Source organism: Notolepis coatsorum (assembly GCF_963971535.1).
Source record: "Notolepis coatsorum genome assembly, chromosome: 11".
NCBI lineage: Eukaryota > Metazoa > Chordata > Actinopteri > Aulopiformes > Paralepididae > Notolepis > Notolepis coatsorum.
In genome coordinates, this window is record NC_140175.1 from 76,129,872 (window position 1) to 76,148,925 (window position 19,054).

The following is a 19,054-nucleotide window of genomic DNA, read 5'->3' on the forward strand; positions in this document are numbered from 1 at the left end:
CACAAGCCGTCAGGCTGGGCAACTACACCTCGTCCACCCTGTCTCTCAGCACCGGCGCCCCGCAGGGTTATTACTGTACACCCTGCTCACACATGACTGTTCCCCCTCCTACCCCTCCAATTACATCATCAAGTTCGCAGACGATACCACAGTTGTGGGTCTCATAACAAACAACAATGAGTCTGCCTACAGGAGGGAGGTGGAAGACCTTACAGCCTGGTGTGACAGCAACAACCTGGCGCTCAACATAAAGAAAACAAGAGAGATCATAGTGGATTTTAGAAGATCAAGGCCTGACCACTCCCCTCTGCTCATCAACAACGAGGTAGTGGAGAGGGTCACTGAGTTCAAGTTCCTAGGTCTCAGTGTGAGTGAGACCCTGTCCTGGAGCACCAACACCGCCTCAGTGATCGGAAAAGCTCAGCAACGCCTATACTATCTAAGGAAGCTGAAGCAGGCTGGCCTGCCACGAAATCTCCTTGTCAACTTTTATCATTGTGCGGTTGAGAGTGTGCTGACCTACGGTGTGTCTGTGTGCTTCTCCAGCTGCACAAAGGCAGAGCAAGAGGCTCTACAGAGAGTGGTGAAGGCGGCAGGCAGGATCGTCGGGACTCCTCTACCAAACATCACCTCCGTCTTCACCTCCCACTGCCTCCACCGCTCCAAGTGTATCATCAAGGACCAGTCTCACCCAGCACATCACCTCTTTCAGCTCCTTCCCTCAGGGAGGAGATACCGGTCCATACATGCCAAGAGCTCAAGATTTAAGAACAGCTTTTTCCCCCAAGCAGTCAGACTGTTAAACGCTCATTGACTGTCCCCTCACGTGCACCATGCACTTACCTTGATAATCACTGTTACCACTCATCATGCACTTTATTATTTAAAATATTCTGTTATGTACAGTGTTATATGTGTTTCATGTATGTATATATTGTACTACGGTCTGTGGGAGCTCCCCTGAAATTTCGTTGTATACTGTGCAATGACAATTAAAAGTCTATTCTATTCTATTCATATACAATGAATATTGGGGGGAAAGAAACTTGACACTATGACATTACAGTATCTATGGTGATTTTTACGGGGATATGGATACATTTTCTGATTCAGAGCTGTAAGATTACATTTAAATAAAACGAATTTGGATGTAACAGCTCAGACAAAGGTATTCACGAGATGCTGATACACTTACTGTATATTTTGACTGTATTTTTTATATTTTATTTATATATATATATTTTTTTATGTTGGCTGTTCATAACCTTTAACCTTAACCTTTATTATTATTTGTGTTGTCAGCTGCATTATACGCATTTGTCATAGTCTACCGTTACAGTTACTGCAGAGTAATAGAGACGGATGGAGAGAGGAGTTGATGGATAAAAATAGCAAAAAGCTAAAGAAGACCAACCAAAACCAATACAATTAGAAGCTGTCTTTGGCGGTAGGAGCCTGAAAATACGAACCAGGCATAGCGACCACACATTCCACTCTCAGAGCCTGATAAGAGGAACCAGATGAGCTAACATGCATATATGTGTGTGTGTGTGTGTGTGTGTGTGTGTGTGTGTGTGTGTGTGTGTGTGTGTGTGTGTGTGTGTGTGTGTGTGTGTGTGTGTGTGTGTGTGTGTGTGTGTGTGTGTGTGTGTGTGTGTGTGTGTGTGTGTGTGTGTGTGTGTGTGTGTGTGTGTGTGTGTGTGTGTGTGTGTGTGTGTGTGTGTGTGTGTGTGTGAGAGAGAGGGGGGGGGAAAGAGAGGGAGAAAGAGAGATTTGGGTATGTCTGGGTGTACAGACATAAAGAAAAGTAGGTGAAAAGATACACATACAGAACATCCTCATGTGTATAGTATGTACAGTGTGTACAGTATGCACTGTATCCATTCCCTGTGGTTCAATGTCTGTGTTTCTGTTACAGTACAAAGGCCTCCTGTGGACAGGCAACGTAGGACATGGTATAGCATATGTAGAATAGAATACAATAGAACTGTAATTGCCACACAACCATGGCCGATGGTGTTTCGTTTCTGTACCTGATTTTAAAGACACAGCTTCATCAACACCAAATAGATACAAAGGAACACACATTTGGTCCATATCAACACATAATGGATACAAAGGAACACACACTTGGTCCATATCAACACATAATGGATACAAAGGAACACACACTTGGTCCATATCAACACATAATGGATACAAAGGAACATTCACTCATTCCATATCATCACATAATGGATACAAAGGAACACACACTCTGTCCATATCAACACATAATGGATACAAAGGAACATTCACTCGGTCCATATCAATTATCAACACATAATAGATAAAGTGCATCAAGTACATTCAGATCACATCACACCTACTGTAATAGACCAACAAACAATGTCCTAAGTCCATTGACAAGAGACAGAGGCAGAGAAGGTCACTCACTACACACACAAAACCACATACACACAGTCCAGCAACGTGCAGTCCTTATAAGTAGATAGTTAACGGAGGGAGTGGAGAGATCTTATTGCTGTGGGAAACAAGTTGTTTGGATTGGGTGGATTTTGTGGCAAGTGAGCTGAGACGCCTCCTGGTGGGAAGAAAATGGAATGGGGGCCACAGTCCCTGTGTGTTTGTCCACCAGGAACCAAAATAATTCACTCCATGACTAGTATCAAATCAAAGTCCACAGGTATTGATGAATGAATGAATTTAATATTTATATTATTATTAATGTGTCACACCACACAAGTGGCCCATTGGGATTGAGATTATAATTGCGGCCATTGGCCACTTGGGGTGGCACAAATAATGTTATGATGGATTATTTTGGTTTCACTTAGGGCTTTGTGTTTCTTTTGGTTTCAGTGCAAATAGTGGCAGACAGATTGTGTTAAAAAATAAAGTACTTCAGAAGAGAATATCTGAAATATTTCTTCACAAGGAAGAAGTTAAATTAGTGGTCAGTATACTATTTTTCTTTTGTTTGTATTAAAGTATGAAGCCATGTATTCTCCTAAATGTATGAATGTAAGAACTGGTGTTAATTTCTGTCTATACTTTTAGTTCTACGGTGTCTATGTGGTGTTTCTGTGACGTTGACGCTGTGTTGGGATGTAGAATACCACATTAAACATCAGACTTTTGGTTAGACCAGTGGTTCTCAGCCTTTTGGGTTTGTGGCCCCTAAAAAACAGATGGATACCTGTTTGTGACCCCCCCCCCCCCCCCAGTTGCAAGACAGTTTTGACCTATCTCAAACCCGCTCCCTTTTCTTGATCCTCCAATCACAACTGTTGCTTCCCTCAAGACTGTGGAGGATCAAGAAACGAGGGCGGGTTTGAGATTAATTCTGTCTTGTCTTGAGATAGGTGCTATAGGATAACATTAGAGGCTGCACTAGATCACCAGCATGTCATGTATCCAATCAGGTGCCTTACAAGTGGGGAAATGGTGTTTATAGCACAAGTGCTAGTTTTCGACACCAGTCCATTGAGGCTTTTCTAAAAGATATAATAAAATCAACAGTAAAATACAGAATTAAATTCACAAATCAGAACAAATAGTTATCAGAGCAAAAGTCCATGATCAAAACAACAAAACCAGTCCGCGTCTACAGTGAGCACTGCTGCGTTGATTTCAGCCATACCTTGAGTCCTCTGCTGAAGACGTTGGCATTGGACTCCAGTTTTAAGCCAGTAGGCAGAGAGTTCCATAAGTTTGCCCCGTTAACCGAGAAGGCAGACGGTTTGACATTCAAGGTCAAATGAGACGACACAAGCCAGTCGGAGATGTTATGTAACACCTGGGTCAGAGGACCGCAGCCTCCGGGGTGGGATGTAGGGATGGAGGAGATCAGATAGGTACCGGGGGGCAAGGGAGGGAGTGAAGTGCTTTGTAGGTGATGAGGAGGATCTTAAAGTTGATGCAGGACTTAACTGGAAGCCAGTGGATGTGGATGAGGGTGGGGGTTATGTGAGTGATGCCAGGACTTGGTGCGGGTGAGAACCCTAGCAGCAGAGTTCTGGACATACTGCAGCCTGTTTAAGGCATTGCTGGGTAGCCCTACCAGAACGGAGTTTGCATAGTCCAGACGGGACAAAGGAATGTGTCTCTGCTACACAGTCGGGGAGAGATGGCCGGAGTCTGGATGGCCTTTAAATTAAGTTAAATTAAGTATTATTATTATTATTATTATTATTATTATTATTATTATTATTATTTTTATTATTATTATTATTATTATTATTATTATTATTATTATTATTATTATTATTATTATTATTATTATTATTATTATTATTATTATTATTATTATTATTATTATTATTATTATTATTATTATTATTATTATTATTATTATTATTATTATTATTATTATTATTATTATTATTATTATTATTATTATTATTATTATTATTATTATTATTATTATTATTATTATTATTATTATTATTATTATTATTATTATTTCTTTTATATATATGAAGCATATTTTACATATACCTGTACCAAAAATGAATCCTCTGCATTTAAATCATCCCAACCAGTTAGAACCAGTTAGTAGTAGTGGGCAGTCCTAGTCCAGCGACTGTCGTGTTACTTCACACGGTAACAAATACGTGAGTCCTCTGCTTTGGTTGTTAGTATCTTTATTAGCTTATGCGTCGCTACATTACACGGGTGTCCATTCTAGGTTCCTCTCGAACTCTCCCTGACCCCCAGTACGGTGGCCTGTACACTCTCGATAGCGCACACACATTAACATAACACCACATCTCCCTTTCTAGAATCAATGGGTCAGACTGCCATTGATTCCCCAGACCTTAGAGGATTATTCTGCCTCTATATCTAAAAGGTCTGTTCCGATCTGAACTGATCTAAACAATTTCTTTAACGCCATATAAACCATAGGCTACATTAAACATAGCAATTGCTTTCTTTCGAACATTATATCTAACGAATATATATATAAACATGAAACACATGTCTTAGCTTAACCATAAACCTCTTTCATTCTATTGCAGGAATGTCACTTTTCTCTCTCTCTCTCTACTGTCTCTTACAAGTCCAACCTAGTTGGTTTCACCACACTTCTCCCAGACCTGGTTCTGGGAGTAGCTGGTGGTTCCAGGACCTCCTGCTCCGTAGGTTCTGCTGCACTCTGCTCCGGTGAGGGCTCCATGGGGACGAGATGGCGACGGTTTCCCCTTAATGTTCCATGGGGTCCATCTATGATGTACGAACGTGGAGTGGGGTTACTGCTGACCACAACTCCAGTTGCACTTTGATCTGTGACCCACACTTCCTTTCCTGGAGTGAGCCTGTCGAGACTTCGCGCACGATGACGCCGGTTGTAGCTTTGTGCATCTCTCATTCTCTTCTCCGTTGTGCGGAGTCTCCTCCCCATAAGAAGCTGGGCTGGACTGTATCCGTTATGCAACGGGGTGGCTCTGTATGCCAGCAGAGCACGGTATGGGTCGGCTGCCTTTTTCAGGAGACCTTTTATCGTCTTGACAGCACGTTCTGCCTCCCCATTACTCTGGGGATATCTCGGGCTGTTCGTGACATGGCGAAACCCATATGATGTTGCAAACGCTGCAAAGGCCATTCCGGAGAATTGCGGCCCATTATCCGTCACCAGTTCCTCCGGGATACCGTGCCGTGCGAAAATTTACTTCAGGTGGTGGATGACGTCTGTTGATTTTGTGGGAGTCAGCAGAGCGATCTCCACGTACCTTGATGCATATCCACGACCAGCAGGTAAGTCTTGCTCTCCAGCATGAACAGGTCTGCTCCCAACTTCTGCCACGGTCGCCCCGGGTATTGAGATGGCATCAGGGGCTCCCTTTGGTTCTCTCTCTCTTTGCTGCATGTTCGGCAGTTGAGGACCAGCTCATTCAGCTGCTGGCTGAGCCCGGGCCACCATACAGACTGTCGTGCGTGCTCCCTGCACTTTACCACCCCCTGGTGGCCTTCATGCAGCCTGGCAAGCACATCGTTTCTCATTGTTGAAGGGATTAAGGGCCGTGTATTTTGACGAATCCTCAGTCAGGGATATTTTCCAAAATCCCATATTTGCGTCTAACTTGCTGAATATCCTGGCTCCGGCCAGCATTCCCAGTGTTTCCTCAACTGTTGGCAAGGTGTATTTCTCCTGGCACACTGACTCATTGAGGTTTGTGAGATCGACACATATGCGTACGTCACCTGTCTTCTTCTTAGGGACTACTACCATGCCGGCGCACCAGTCGGTTGGCTCCTCGATCTGGCTGATCACTCCGAGGCTTTCCATGTGGGACAGTTCTTGCTTGACTTTGTCCATCAGTGGCAATCGAATCCTTCTGGGCGTCTTCAGCGAGAATGGTTGAGCCCCCGGTTTCAATCTGATTGCATATGGCTGTTTCATCTCACCGAGACCACTGCATATCTTCGGGTAGGTCGTCTTGAGCGTCTCCATCGTGATACTGTCTACTCTAGACGTACCACAAGCTCCATCTTGCTGATAGCAGGTCTCCCCAGCAACGCTGAGTGCAGGTGTCGAGCGACGTACACGTCCTCCAATACCTCTCTCTCTCCTCTCCTCAGCAACAGCTTGGCGACGCCCACAACCTCTAGTGGACTCCTCCCAGGTCCCATCAGTGGTTTTGTTGCCTTCTGTAGGGTAGGTGGATCCTTGTGTCCGTAGATCTCTCTGAATACAGTGTGTGGCATCACAGTAACATCAGCGCCAGTGTCTATTTTGAATGGCACACGTCTGCCATTGATGTCTATGTCGACCATCCATGGCTCACCATCAGTTGTGATGCTGCCCAAGAACATGTGCTCCTCCTCCCCATCACAGGAGCAGGAATAGTCTTCTTCAACCTCATGTACATTTTTGGCAGATTTACACACACGCTTATAATGCCCCATCTTCCCACATGCATGGCATTTCATCTCATTAGCAGGGCAATCGCGCTGTGGGTGGGACTGAGAACTGCCGCATTTATGACACTGGACACTGTCACATTCTCCCTGATTGCGTATATTAAACTTGGCACGTTCGTAGGTCACGTTCTTCTTGACCACGAAGAAACCCTGTAATCCATCCCGCACCCCTTGGTACGTACGTCATAGATCCACAGTCAGATTTAATCCACGCAAAATATCGTCCGCCTCATCGCCCATACAATATATTAGCGTGTTGACTTGATTGTCTTCAGAGCTAGCATTTAGGTTACTTGCCAGACGAAATCTTTCGAACCTGCGTATCCACTTGGCCCACTCTTGCGGCTTTGAGAAGTCGAAGGACTCGGGAGGCTGGATGCTAAACGTAGCACTTGAAACCGCTGCCAATACCGGGGCTACAGCGTTATTAGCCATGTCCATCTTTCTTCTTCCTTCTGCTTTTCTTCGTCATCAACGAGTCTCAAATGGCACTTTAACGTCCGACCGAACTCATACACAACTCTTGCAGGACTTCTGACACCATGTCGTGTTACTTCACACGGTAACAAATACGTGAGTCCTCTGCTTTGGTTGTTAGTATCTTTATTAGCTTATGCGTCGCTACATTACACGGGTGTCCATTCTAGGTTCCTCTCGAACTCTCCCTGCCCCCCAGTACGGTGGCCTGTACACTCTCGATAGCGCACACACATTAACATAACACCACAGCAACCAGGGACCAAGTCCAGCTGCAATGTACAGTATGTACAGTACCTACCTAACATGCATGTCTTTATGGTGTGGGAGGAAACCAGATAGTACCTGGAAACACACAAACTCCACACAGAAAGGCCCCCTGTCGGGTTTTGACTGTGTGGCTGTGAGGCAACAGTGCTAACCACAGTACCACTGTGCCACCATGTCACCATTGACATTGGAGGAGGATTTTTAATTTTCCTTTTCAGACTATTGAACTTGATTCATTATTGGAGGAGGGCTATAGATTTCAAATAGTAATGAATTCACAAGAAATAAAAAAATATATAAATATGATCAAATGCATTTTCGTAGGCTGATAGATAAGTATAGGCCTATGCTGTACGTACAGACATATAACTCTGCATGCCCTTGACCCTCAAGAATAATTCTCAGTTGATTATGTTCAGTCAGCCTAATTGATAATTTATTTACTATACCCCGCCCTGGGCTGCCCACATGTTCAAAGTATCTGGGTAAGTGGAGCTCCAAGGAGAAATCCATTGGATGTTAAATGGTAAAACAGCGCTACTTAGTGGAAGCATGTTGATCCTACACAAATTAATAACACCATACTTAAAACAGGACTGTTCCTGTACAATTTAATTTTATATTTTTTCAAAGCACAATTACAAAAAAAAATCTTTTCAATCATACATGTTAGTCACTCATTATTATGCAAATGTATATTTAAGATGATATCGAATAATATCAATATAACAAACACATTTGGCTATTATTATTATTATTATTATTATTATTATTATTATTATTATTATTATTATTATTATTATTATTATTATTATTATTATTATTATTATTATTATTATTATTATTATTATTATTATTATTATTATTATTATTATTATTATTATTATTATTATTATTATTATTATTATTATTATTATTATTATTATTATTATTATTATTATTATTATTATTATTATTATTATTATTATTATTATTATTATTATTATTATTATTATTATTATTATTATTATTATTATTATTATTATTATTATTATTATTAAATTGTTATAATTATTGTTATTATCATTATCATCGTCATGATCATTATCATCATCATCATCATCATCATCATCATAATCATCATCATCATTCATGGATCTTGTCTTTCCCTCGCTTGTTTTCTCTATCTTTTATTAAAATATACAAAATTGGTACTGTATAATAATAGTAGTTATAACGAGAGTATAACAATTACCGGTATTATATAACATGGCATAAAAAAAAAAAAAAAAAAAATTACTGTTTAGAATTTGATTCCGCTTAAAGCCCTGTCAGTCAAACGACTCGAGAAGCGACCACATCCTACGATGTTCCGCATTATGATCCAATAATAATCCGAGGGCGTCTCTTATTCATAACGACCTCTTCCGGGTTAATAGAGTTCGCCTGTGGTGCAAATCTGCACACAGCAGCAGCAGCACAGAACGCCGACTGTCTACAAAGGTCAGTTCTAGTATGATCCATACGAGGCTTTGATTTAGTCACTTCTGACCATGCATTGATTTGCCAATACATTTATAGGTGCATAATGCAGAGTGTGTTTGAGGGACATATCAGTTTCATACACGTTATTAGACTTATAGTTTGACCTGCAGGGTGGCTGCAAGCTGCCGCTAGCAGGTTAGCTCTCCTACATGATGTTTCCAGTCGATATGAAAGACAAAAAGAAAAGTGATGGTCGGCTGGGGGTTGCAGCTGCATGATGCAGCCCGCCCTCTGCAAACACACACAGCTTGGGCTGGATCCGAACACATACCGTTATTCTGCACCTCGTATTGTAATAACTGTCGCATGCCATATGGAAGACATTGTATTATGTGCACAATCTGTTATCTAATGTTACCATCCCGGAGTCAAGCCATTATGACTTTATGCTCTACTGACACGCGTTTACAGATGCCACGTGCATATGGTGCATTTTAACATAATAATTCAGTTATTCACAGTTGTGACGCTGTAGTAACCGGTTTTTACTTTAGCCAAGTTATAGGAATACATAATTTGTATGTGGGGGCCAATCACAGTGTTTGGTGACGTGGTCACGTTACCGTCTCAATCTTTTGGCTGCATAAGCTGTTTGCTACAACAAGTACAAAGACATGAGCACTTTGGGTCTTTCGCCACTGAAGATGTGTGAACTATTATATAGGTGACATTGCTTTCTCTCTCTCTCTCTCTCTCTCTCTCTCTCTCTCTCTCTCTCTCTCTCTCTCTCTCTCTCTCTCTCTCTCTCTCTCTCTACTCTCTCTCTCTGTCTCTGTCTCTCTCTCTCTCTCTCTCTCTCTCTACTCTGTCTCTCTCTCTCTCTCTCTCTCTCTCTCTCTCTCTCTCTCTCTCTCTCTCTCTCTCTCTCTCTCTCTCTCTCTCTCTCTCTCTACTCTCTCTCTCTCTGTCTCTGTCTCTACTAGGGCTAGGCACTAGGCAACCTATTTTTGTTGCTAGGTCCTCTGACCTCTGTCTCTCTGCCCATGAGGAAACTCATTCACGCAGTCCATTTACTCTGACTTCACAGCACTACAATTGCCTCCTTCTTATTGTTATGCCAACAAGGGTAACATACAATAGGCTGAGTTGTATAGCCTTTACAGTATCTTATAACCGAAGTAAAATTACTGAATTGCCACCAAAAGTCGCTATTGATAGTATTCCATCGCAGCCATATTAGTCGCAAACAACAGATGATTAAAGGACAACCTTGGTCAAAATGAGCTGTGGCATTGTGCCATATTGTATGGCAAAAGCCGCCATGAGGACCTTTTTGCATTTGTGCTGCCATCTGAGATGATTCGTTAACTAGGATAAGTATAAAAAAATGGCTGCACCAACATCCATGAAAAGTAACTCGCTGTAATTGATTGTGACTGTAATTACAATATTTATTTGACCTCATTTGTTTTATGGCCATACGGTACACACACTTAGCAGTAGTCTGTGTACAGTGCAGGCCTGTTGCCTAATCAATACTAGTTTGAACCCCGTTAGGGGCATCCAGGCTGTTCCAGTGTATTCTAGTAGGGTTGTGTCCACTGTTATCTCACACAAACTGCCTCAAACCAAACATGCGTTTTAGTATTGCTGTTTAGTATTGATCTAGGCACATTGTAGTTCTCACACACACGCACGCACGCACGCACGCACGCACGCACACACACACACACACACACACACACACACACACACACACACACACACACACACACACACACACACAGCTCAAAATAGTCATTTTATGGAATTGCACTGTCTGACCTTGAATGAAACTAAGGGCTAGATCCACAAAGAATGGATTGCACGGAGCAAGTTGCACCCTTACTTAAAATTCTGTGCAGATTGATTGATTGAATGAAAATTGTATTAACAGATTGCAGAATGGGTACAATACAATATGGCTCAATAAACACAATTGTTAAGGTGATGCAGACCAGAGAAAGACTTTCGTCTTGTTTACATCAGGGTCCCCCATTTTCAATTCATAATGAATTTTAAGTAAGGGTGCAAGTTGCTCCGTGCAATCCATTCTTTGTGGATCTAGCCCTAAGTCACAGTAATGACAGTGGATTTGAGTCAGGGATGAAGCATGAGTCATGACATGTGCTTTGTAGGGCAGACAGTCAGTCAGTCAGGGAAACCGGAATCTCGGTTCTTGAGTGAGTTAGTTAGGCCTACGCCTATATCTGGTAGACACTAGACAGTGTCTCAAAGGTGACCTCTTTGTAGGTCATGAATGTGTGTTGGTGTGTCTGAGCCTGTAGGTGTGTGTGTGTGTGTCTGTGTGTGCGTGCATGTGTGTGCGTGTGGACATGCGTGTTCCCCAAGGGCATAAGTACACATTCCTATAGAATGGACTTGCAGAGTCACTTTTACTGCCACTGTACTGTATTGTATGTGCAGCTACAAGTGTCCGTGACAGGTGTGAGTTACCTTGAGATCAGCTGACCCGGAGTGTGGGTGTGTTTATGGACAGCAGTGAATTCTGGGATAGTTCAAGAAAGTAAACTCACTCTGTCCTTTCTCTCTCTCTCCCTCCCTCCCTCCCTCCCTCCCTCCTTCTCCCTCCCTCTAGGAGGAGTGTCCTCTGTCTAATTGAGCCCCCCCTCCTCCTCCTGCTGTGTGTGTGTGCACCATGGCGAGCCTCCTGCGTGTGGTGACGGCAAGCTGCTGCTCAGCTCCTCTCTTCAGCGGTGTGTCGCGCGTGAAGCTCCAGAGCGTCCGCGCCGTCAAGACACCCTGCCTGCGCTTCTTCAGGACCCAGCAAGCCCTTGGGCGATGCGCCAGTCCAGGTGAGAGGGAGTCGCCTGCATTGCCCCCCCCCCAGGCTCTGGTAGACATGTGTGGCGATGGCAGGCTAGGACCGGCAAGATGCATGTTTTGGTTAAAAGGGCTCAAACTTAGTTATTTCTATGGCAATTCCTACATGTAGTTAACTAATAGTCATAGGACTGATTTAATTGACAAATCCTGAATTTCTTTTTCCCACACATGCAATCATGCAGAAGGACCCAGGGCTTTCCCCAGGATTCTCAAACGAAATGGTGGCAACTAGCTGGTGGTCTGGACCCTAGTTATTTATGTTTGTGAATTCTATTTGTGGTGGGCCTGTCTGATAACAAGGTGGGCAGCCTGCCACAAATACACGTTTATTACATGCATTACATGCATACATGCATACTGAACATTGTCGGACCCACTAGCAGTAGCAGCCAAGTAGTGAAATACTTACTCATGTCCTGTCCTGTTGGCCTAGAAGCGAACCAGAACACAGCACCAGCTGAGCACGTCTAGACACAAGAAAGACAACAACACACCTGCTGCTTAAAGATGGTTTCAGTCTCGACACAAGAAAGACAACAACACACCTGCTTAAAGATGGTTTCAGTCTAGACACAAGAAAGACAACAACACACCTGCTGCTTAAAGATGGTTTCAGTCTCGACACAAGAAAGACAACAACACACCTGCTGCTTAAAGATGGTTTCAGTCTCGACACAAGAAAGACAACAACACACCTGCTTAAAGATGGTTTCAGTCTAGACACAAGAAAGACAACAACACACCTGCTGCTTAAAGATGGTTTCAGTCTCGACACAAGAAAGACAACAACACACCTGCTGCTTAAAGATGGTTTCAGTCTAGACACAAGAAAGACAACAACACACCTGCTGCTTAAAGATGGTTTCAGTCTCGACACAAGAAAGACAACAACACACCTGCTGCTTAAAGATGGTTTCAGTCTAGACACAAGAAAGACAACAACACACCTGCTGCTTAAAGATGGTTTCAGTCTCGACACAAGAAAGACAACAACACACCTGCTGCTTATAGATGGTTTCAGTCTAGAAACAGGAAAGACAACAACACACCTGCACACTGCTCTGCAGCACATGACCACACGAGGAGCTACAGGCAGCCACTGCTGCTTCAACTCTGTGCTCAGGCAGCTACCCGGGTCTTCTGCTCTGGGTGTCAAACTAAAGAGACGGTCCGTCTAATAAAGCTCTCCCCAAATAACAACAATGTCCTGTTCCCTCCCATACGGCTTCTGAACGGCTATCACTCTTATCTTTTTCTTTCATATGGGGCTTCAGTATGGTTTCCAGTAGCTCAATGTTGGCCAATAAACAGATTTCAACTCTCAATCCCACCTTGTGCAAACCCTATCCTGCTGGGAACGTTATCATCTTAAGACCCTGGCTACCTTCTCTCCTACACACAAAATGCCTAATTCATTGTTAAAACATGGTAACACATTGGTTCAGACTAGGGGTGGGCGATATATCGAGTATACTCGATGTATCACGGATTGTTCTACCCGAGATGTAGTACTGTACTATATCGCGAAAATCGAGTATTTAGTTTATATGGCGCCGCCCGCGGCCGAGAGACACTCGCAGTGCTTTCCTCGAGAAGGGACGGCGGAGCTATAGGCTAACGTTAGTGTATTGGTCTCGAGTGTAGCAGGGACGGCGGAGCTATAGGCTAACGTTAGTGTATTGGTCTCGAGTGTAGCAGGGACGGCGGAGCTATAGGCTAACGTTAGTGTAGTCAGGGCTGTACAGTGTGATATAATGTTGCGGTTGTAATTTCATTAGACAGACCAGCGCGGACCTTTAATAACATGTAATTTAATTGACACGAGCAATGAGCTAACGGTAGCTGCTAACCAAGGTATCCATTAGGATTATGCTAAGCTAACTAGCGATAGCTGATAACCCTGGAAAACGGTCAAAGCGGACTCCACAAGACTAGTTCCATTCGTGAGGAAAGGGGGTGGGTTATATTGACAACGCTTGACAACAGAAGTTTAAACATAACTTCATATTTATTGGTTATTCGTTTCTGTATATCATTCAATTTCCATCTCCGTGTGTCTCCATCTCCATCTCTTCCTGTTTACATTCGAGTGTGACGTCATCACCTACGGCAGCTTAGACGATCAAAACGCGAACCTAGAACAAACGCCGAGGGGGGGGGGGGGGGCTGGCTCTCTTGTTCATTCTCGCCCCCTCTCTCTCTCTCTCTCTCTCTCGCTCTCTCTCTACATTCAATGATTTAAAGTAGCCAAACGTTACAGACAGTATAAATACTAACTGGATAGTTGATGATATAAACATTTAATTTCATTATCTGAAATATTCTAAAATCATTAAGTCTGCTATAAGCCATTATACCTTTGTGTGTGATTATTATTTTCTCACAGTAGGGTGTGTATATATATACATATATATATGTGTGTGTGTGTTTGGCTAAAGTGGATAGAAAACACAGTACTGTGTAAAAGTCTTAGGCACCCAAGAGTTTTTATATAAATTGTCTTAGATGTAAATAATTTTTTTTATTAGTGTGTCAGTAGACTACTCTTAGTACATTTTCATTAAATTATTTTTTAAAGCATCTTCATGGTTTAATAATGCAAACATATGTAGCAGGGACTTATTATAATCATCATATTGGCGTGACTGTATGCATCAAAGGGTTAAATCAAGCATTTTAAGTGATTTAGAGGAAATGTCAAAATATCGCGATATATATCGTGTATCGCGATATGGCCAAAAAATATCGCGATATCATTTAGAGGCCATATCGCCCAGCCCTAGTTCAGACTATATGGTGGTGTAGTCTGACATCACTTTAGTTTCCCGCACGGTCCACCTGTATAGGGATTTATCATTGGGAAAATGTATTATCGGCTATTGTAATAATTAGTATATAAATAATATTAATAATTACAAATATAAGTATATAGATAATTCTGTTTGAAATAAAATTATACGTAATTATTTTACGATTAATTGCGAATTGTTTCATGTTGAGCTATAGATTGTGGATGAATACACACAATGTTCATGCTTTATTTGTTTTAAACGATGTGGACCGGCCGGAAACAACAATGACGTAACCACTACTAAGTTAACACTTTAAGTGCCGAAAACGTGTTTAGGCGTCTTTCCTAGCCATGCTAAAGTTGCAGAGGACGCCCTAACTCGTCTTTAATATCAATATTTCAAAAATCTGTGATCGAAATCATATTTTTCCTCCGCAGCCCTGAGACACAGTGCTGGCCTCCTCTCAACCCTCTAGCGGTTCAAGAGCGCCATCTGGTGGCCGATCGGCAGAAGCGCCAAACAGGAAGTCATGTGGATGAAGTGGTGATCACCCATATTACTTCCGGCCACTCTCTATAGCTCCCGCGACTCCATCTTGAAACACTCGATAATAGTTATTTGGACGTATATACTATTATACAACGTGGAAATGGACCGGGTATTTCGACATCCCATAATGGAAAACTGTCTACCCCACGCTGATCGCCCAACGGCCCGCGGAGACTGGGGTGAGTTTTAGCGTGTAGTATTACCGCGTTCGACACTAACTGCTATGATGAACATTTGACCCACATTAGATGAATGGTATAACGTTGCCCACGGAATTATAAACGATCCCCCGCCCATCCGGTCATCATCAGATGATACGTAGAAACTTATAGAAGCACGTCCATTTGAAATTTTTCATCTGGCACCGATCGCTACCAAACTGTATTTGATCATCAATATAATGCATTTGGGGCTATAAATCACGTTCTGGAGAAAGCTGCAGAAAGAAATGAAAACATACTTATACTTTAGATCATATTTTAGTATGAATATGTGAATGAAAAAGTTTAACGTTCATACACCCTGAACAATACATATAGGACATTGAATGGGCCCTAATAATGGCAATCTAGCAATAGAATTTAAAAAGTTATAGCCCTGCAAAGAAGGGGAACTTCTCCATAGACAAATAGAGCTGGCAAGGGATGGTATATCATGAATTTAACCTTCGGCAGTTAAAGTGTTAACAATATGCTCGTTTGCTCGTTATCACCATACATAACGCTTATATTGAAACACATTGACATTAGGGCCGTTCTTTCAACCTAAAAGTGCACTTTCTTCAACCTCGAACCTAAATTCCTTAGCGACCCGTCATACGAGTCATACGGAACAAATAACGTATAACAGAGGCTGAAATTAGAGCAATATGACTCACAAACTCACGACAGTAGTACACAACTACACATACAGACGCACAAAATTGATTCTGCATTGATTACCGGTAAGTGATAATCAAAACCCAGCTTAAGCCGTTAAACCCCTGTAGTGAATCGCGAAGCCAATACGCACACACACAGAGTCGAACTGGAATGCTTTACCAAACATACACTCCCCAGCATTCATATCTCGTACGTTCATCTTTCAATCGCTTAACCATAACATAACTTACTTACCGGTACCCAAACAACGTCTCCCCGAGTCCACATTCATGGATGAATCCATTTCAAAACGTTAGAAAAACGCTCCGTTTCCCTATTCCTCAATCATCCAATGTCTGGAAGTGAACACATGGTCCATTCGATCTTAATAAACGGTGGCCATCGGTCCATAACCGCATTCTATAGAAGAATAAGTCTTTATTTGTCGTGCAGATGAAAGACCCAAAGGAACACGCGCGTTGCGTCATCCTGCTCTGCTGAGCTCTGACTGAGAGAGGGAAAGACAGACTGCCCTGCCCTCTGCTGGCGCGTGTTGTGCACTACAAGCAACTCCGTGTCCGTGTAATAGAAGGAAACCCATTTGTGATTTGACGCACAGTCTGTGACGTCACGGTATTGAGAATTTCGAAATACCCTGGTATACCGTAATACCGTCATACCGCCCAAGCCTAACCTCCATATAGGCCTTTCATTAGGCCGAATGAAACAAGACAGAAGATTAATCTCAGATTGTCCCTTTTAGTTTAGCTACATACATACACAACTCTTCTGTTATTTTTGTGTGTTCTTTTCAGCCTATGTGTGCTCTCAGTCCCAAGGTCACACACAGTATACACAGTAGTTATACTGAGAGTGTGAGCCAGCATCAGCCTGTTACAGGCGCTTCATGTAGGCCTATGCATGTTCTGTTTTGTGTGCATGTGGTGCCAGCTACAAGCCTCTGTGTGCGGAAGTGTTGGCGTGTGTGTGTCTGTCTGTCTGTTGGGGATGTATCCATACCGGTAGTGGATATGGGTCTCACACCAGGTTAAAATGCGTTATCTGGGTTATATATATGTCACAAATTTTGATGGTCTAAATCTATTCAGTAAAAGTAATGGCTGGGAGCATTACACGGTGTCGGTCAATACTGAACGTTTAGGAATTGGTGTCGGCAGTGAAATAGTGGTATTGGGGCATCCCTAGTAGTGTGTGTGTGTGTAAATGGTGCATTTATATAGTGCTTTTATCCAAAGCGCTTTACAATTTTGTTCCTCATTCACCCATTCACTCACACATTCACACACCGACAGCGGAGACAACCATGCAGGGCTGTACACTGCGACGAGATGATCGCGAATTGCCCCTTCAATTGGCCGTTGCGATTGGTAAATATTATCTGGGGGCGGGCTTGCGAGTAGTGCTTTCAAGCCTTGCATTCGCATTTCACTCCTAAATTATCCAAGGCGTGTGATGACGCGATGACGTCACTCACGCGAGCTGAGCAGTGAGCACTCAGCAGGTATGATCAGCGGGAACAATCGACTGAGCACTCACTCTGATAGACTGGCTGACTGTCTGATTTAGCTATGAAGAAAAGTAAAGTTAGTATTGCTTCATATTTTCGACGCGTTCGACCTCCTATAGTGAGCCGAACTGAACTGAACTCAGACACACGGAGAGAGCTGCGGCGTCTGCTGCTCCTCCTCCCTCCCGCACCCGTGGCTGTTGTAAACACTAGTCTCTAGTGGGACACTGGGACCTCGGTGAGCCTGCCAGCCGGCTAGCTACTGATGGCTATCAACAAATGCTCCAGCAAGTTTAGTAGTGCATGATAGCTCGCGTTAGCTTACTGTTCAAAACGAAACGTCCCATTAAACTAAATAGTTCAGATAGCTCCTGATATCAATGTCTTATAACACTGAGTCGATGCGTATTCGAGCTGAGGGCACGCTGAATATAGTCAATAGGGTCCAGCTGCAGCGCAGGAGAATCCTGGCCGTAGCTGGAGGCTACAGTATAGGGTCCAGCTGCAGCTCCGGGGAATCCTGGCCGTAGCTGGAGGCTACAGTATAGGGTCCAGCTGCAGCTCCGGGGAATCCTGGCCGTAGCTGGAGGCTACTCGAGTACACACAGACAGTGGAGCTGGTTGCATATAGCGAGCATTTAGACTTGTTGCGTGGTGGCGATGTCTCGCAGATAATACAACTACAAGTATGATTATATAATATATATATTTTATTAAAAAAAATAATATAAAATAATTTTTTTTCTTTTTTTTTTTAAATCAAAAACAATCGATATAAATAATGGTACATTTGTTATTTAAAAATGTGCCCCTAAAAAAATGTTTTGCCCCTAAATTTCTCATTTAGGGGCAAGTGTGCCCCTAGTGAAAAAGCTTAGCGTACAGCCCTGCCATGCAAGGTGCCAACCTGCACATCGGGAGCAATTAAGGGTTAAGTGTCTTGCTCAAGGACACATCGACGCGGGAGAGGAGCGGGAATCGAATCGGGAACCTTCTGACTACCAGACGACCGCTCTATCACCGATCTACCTCCTGAGCCACTGTGCGTGTGTGTTTGTGCGTGTGTGTGCGCGCACGCTGATATGCACGTTTATTGTCCGAAGAGCCGCCGGTCACCCGGCATGCGTGGCATTCCTAGGACTCTAGGGCTTTGGCAGCAGCTGGCTGGGTCTATTCCTGGCACCGTATCAGCTGGACACGGCTGTGTCGTTTCACACCGACCTTTAACCCAGATGTTGATTAGGGTCGTATATTGGCTATTGGGCAGATATCTGGCTAAACCAAGGTATCGGTGGACATCACCA

General features: G+C 43.1%; 1 protein-coding gene across 1 annotated transcript in view; it reads left to right on the top strand.

Annotated features, from left to right (window-relative positions):
* Positions 1-9,086: 9,086 nt before the first annotated feature.
* Positions 9,087-19,054, top strand: part of nnt (nicotinamide nucleotide transhydrogenase) — a gene marked incomplete at its 3' end in the record, with an annotated part of 159,565 nt that continues 149,597 nt past the window's right edge. Inside the window, exons 1-2 of the mRNA XM_084324965.1 lie at positions 9,087-9,153; positions 11,774-11,990. Coding sequence (XP_084181091.1) covers positions 11,834-11,990 — 157 coding nt within the window. The 5' untranslated portion in view covers positions 9,087-9,153; positions 11,774-11,833. The remainder of the gene's footprint in view (positions 9,154-11,773; positions 11,991-19,054) is intronic.